Source organism: Lipotes vexillifer, unplaced genomic scaffold, assembly GCF_000442215.2.
Source record: "Lipotes vexillifer unplaced genomic scaffold, Lipotes_vexillifer_v1.1 scaffold371, whole genome shotgun sequence".
Classification (NCBI taxonomy): domain Eukaryota; kingdom Metazoa; phylum Chordata; class Mammalia; order Artiodactyla; family Lipotidae; genus Lipotes; species Lipotes vexillifer.
In genome coordinates, this window is record NW_006786304.1 from 1238702 (window position 1) to 1242069 (window position 3368).

Sequence of the window (3368 nt, forward strand, 5' to 3'; positions counted from 1 at the left end):
GTTTATATGTAAAACATAGCTGAGCTCTAGACTCAGACCATCATAAGTGGGTTTTTCTACCCACATGGGTGTCCAGCGGGACACTGGAAAGTTAAGTGTGTCCGGGACAGATCTTGGTCATATGGATGGTTGAGACATCTGGCATCCCTGGTCCCTGTCCGTTACATCTCATCACACGTCATCACACCTCCAATCACTGTGGCAAACCCAAAACACCCCCATCATTTCCAAAACATCTCCTGAGGGAGGTCACAGTCTGATGGCATACACCCCCTGCACACTGGGCTGGCCTCATCTTGGGACCCTCACTCCGTTCTGGCTACCTCTGCCCCCTAGCTGTCCCCAGATTTCAGGTTTCCATAGCTTGTGTTCCTTTTCCTGGAAGATTGTCCTGTGTGGTCTCAGCTTCCAGGCCACCTCTCCCAGACCAGCCTATGTAATCGGGTCTTTATGATCTATTGTTTTCTCATTTGCTGGCTGTTTCCCTACTGGACTGGTTGTTCATGAAACAGGTACAAGATAGCTGTGGTCACTGCTGAGTTTCCAGAGCCCAATGCAAGGGGCCTCAATGATTACGTTGAGTGGTCAAGGGGACCAACTGGGGACCACAGGTGGAGGAAGAAATCCTGGAGTTGGCATGGGCAGGAGGCAAGGCTTTTACTGGGTCTGGAAGGTCAGGAAGGATCTGGGACAATGTACCAGGCCAAGGGGGAAGGGTGGGCATTCCAAGGGATTCTGTGCCATGCCAAGGTCCTCTGCTGCTTCTCAGATCAATCCCCAGTGTCTCTGGGGCCAGACCCGGGTGCAAATCCCAATTCTGCCATTTCCCTGCTGTGTGGCCTTGAGTACTTTTCTTAACCTCTCTGAGCATAATATCCTTCTTTATAAGATGAAAATGATGGTGCCCACCTCCTTGAGTGATTATGGGGTTCAAAGAGATCATTTTTATAAAACATTGAATACTGTAGTGTGCACTCAATAGATATTTGGTGAATAAGTGGCTCTTAGTTCCAGATGTGATGAAAAATGAGGTTTTCATCCAAAAGAGGTAGGAAAGCATTTGCTTTGGAGTCATATGGCCCTGGGTTAGAGCCTCAGCTCTGCCACTTGCGTGTTATATGACTCTGGGCCACTGAGTTTCCCTCTCTGAGCTTTAGTGACTTGTCTATAAAATGGGATCATAACTGTGTTACCCACATGGAATTGTTGTGAAAATTAGATCAGATCATGAAGGTAACTGTGCAGCACAACGTCTGGCTCACAGTAAGGGGCTGTTGTTATGATTAGGAATGGCTCTGGAGTATATGGAGGCAGCAGACTCCCAGCCTTGGAGTAAGGGAGGATGGGGGTTGGGGGAATTTTCAGATATGGAGCTTTATTGAATGGATAGGGAAACTGAGGCCCAGGGAGAAGGGTCTTTCCAGAGGTCACAGAGCACCTTGCAGGCCCAGCAAGGACCAGCAACAAGGGAAATGACCCCCTTCCAGGTCTCCATGGGGAATTAAAGTCAGAAGGGATCAAGAGTAAGGGGTGGGCCCTTTAAATCCTAAGCTCCACCTTTGCTTAGAAGGGTCTTTGGGGAGTATAAAAGGGGGCGCAATTGCTCTCTGCTCCAGAAAACCATCTGCTGCTCCTGCCCCCGGGCCCCCAGCCCACCTGTCTCCAGCTGCCCACCACCTCCACCTGTATGCCATGCAGCTGCCACCCTTCGACATGTGGAAGGATTATTTCAACCTGAGCCAGGTGGTGTTGGCGCTGATCCAGAGTCGGGGGCAAGGGCCGGAGGCCCAAGCTACTGGGGAGCCGGGACCTGGGCCCCAGCTGGGGCAGGATCAGGGGCAGGGAGGGCAGGGGGCCAGCGGGGGCCTGGCCACCCTGTGCAACTTTTGCAAACACAATGGGGAATCTCGCCATGTGTACTCCTCGCACCAGCTGAAGACACCAGAGGGCGTGGTGGTGTGTCCCATCCTGCGGCACTATGTGTGTCCCCTGTGCGGGGCCACGGGGGACCAGGCCCACACACTCAAGTACTGCCCGCTAAACGGAGGCCAGCAGTCTCTGTACCGCCGCAGTGGGCGCAATTCGGCCGGCCGCAAGGTCAAGCGCTGAGGACCATCAAGTGCCCACCCCCTTCACCCCCCAGCCCTCCTGGCTCAATCCTCCCAAGTCCCTGGACTCCCCCACTTCCCCGGACTCACCCAGCCCTCTGGAATGTCTGACCCCCAGAACTCCATCCCTGCTGAATCCTGAAACAACGGAGGCTATGGGGAGCCAGGCCAGCCCTGCCCTTTGGAACTCTCAGCCCCTGGGGTTCTGTCCTGGCAGTGTCTGTGGATTCTTGGTGCAGCAGGACCCCTGCCCCTTGGACCACACAGCCCTGTGGCTCCTTCTGGGTCACGGTTCATGGATCTTTAGTTCTTCTGGGACATGAGCCCTGCCCCTTTGACTTCTCAGCCCTCAGGGTTCCATTCCTTGTGGAATTCTTGGACTCTTGGACCTACAGGAGCTCACTGTGCTCTCTCAGGGCAACCCTCAGAATTTGGAGAGCTGTGAACAGGCTGGCTTGGACCTTCCAGCCCAAGAACTTCAAGATGGGATTCTGACTTGAACCAGCCTTCTCCGTCTGCTCCGGGCACCAGAAGACCCACCGTTTCATCGTGGACGGCGCCGGATGGGTCCTTCCCCGCTCTCAGCAGCCCATCCATCAGGAGCTGGGGGAAGGACGGGGCATGCCTGAGGGACACCATATCTTCAAAGGCTTATCTGAGGCTGGAGAGCCTTGGGGTGAGCCGATACCCTTGAACTCCCCCTGGTTGTTCGTCCCATTATTCACTCCGTTTCACGGCACTGGTGCCCGCCACGGTCCTTTCCCCAGAGAGAGGGCGTCTCTCCGCCATCTCCCAACTGCCCCCAAATCACCATAGTTTGTAAAGTTCCTTTTTTTTTTTCCCTCCCGTTTTTTCATCCTCCAACAGTGAAGTCAACGAAGCTCCCACAGGAAAGGGGTGTGGATACCCGGATGGGAATGGCAACCGCCTAGATTTTATTTTAGGGGCAAAGAGAAGCCCCAGTCAGATTTTAAGTTGTTCGGTTTTGGGCTCAGGGCTGGGCCCGGGTGTTGAGCTCTAGTAAATAAAAAGCGTTTCTGGTTGTCTTTGAAATCGCTTTGTCTATTTCCTGCGAGGCTGGGGGAGGGAGCGTGGGGGGATCCGAATTTGGCCCAAAACGTGGGAAGCAGGAGGCAGAGCAGGAAGGAGACCTGGGTCCCTCCCACGCATGTGACCCCCTTACCTTACATGACACAGGTCACCTATGGACTGGTCCCCAAGTCCCAGCCTCCACCTTGACCCCAGATTCTCTTTCCGTGT

General features: G+C 54.2%; 1 protein-coding gene across 1 annotated transcript; it reads left to right on the top strand.

Moving 5' to 3' along the window:
- The first annotated feature begins 1629 nt into the window (after window positions 1-1629).
- NANOS2 (nanos C2HC-type zinc finger 2) lies at window positions 1630-2163 on the top strand. The gene has a single exon (XM_007458504.1). The coding sequence runs from the start codon at window positions 1693-1695 to the stop codon at window positions 2107-2109; it is 417 nt and encodes a 138-aa protein (XP_007458566.1). The 5' UTR covers window positions 1630-1692; the 3' UTR covers window positions 2110-2163.
- The last annotated feature ends 1205 nt before the right edge of the window (window positions 2164-3368 follow it).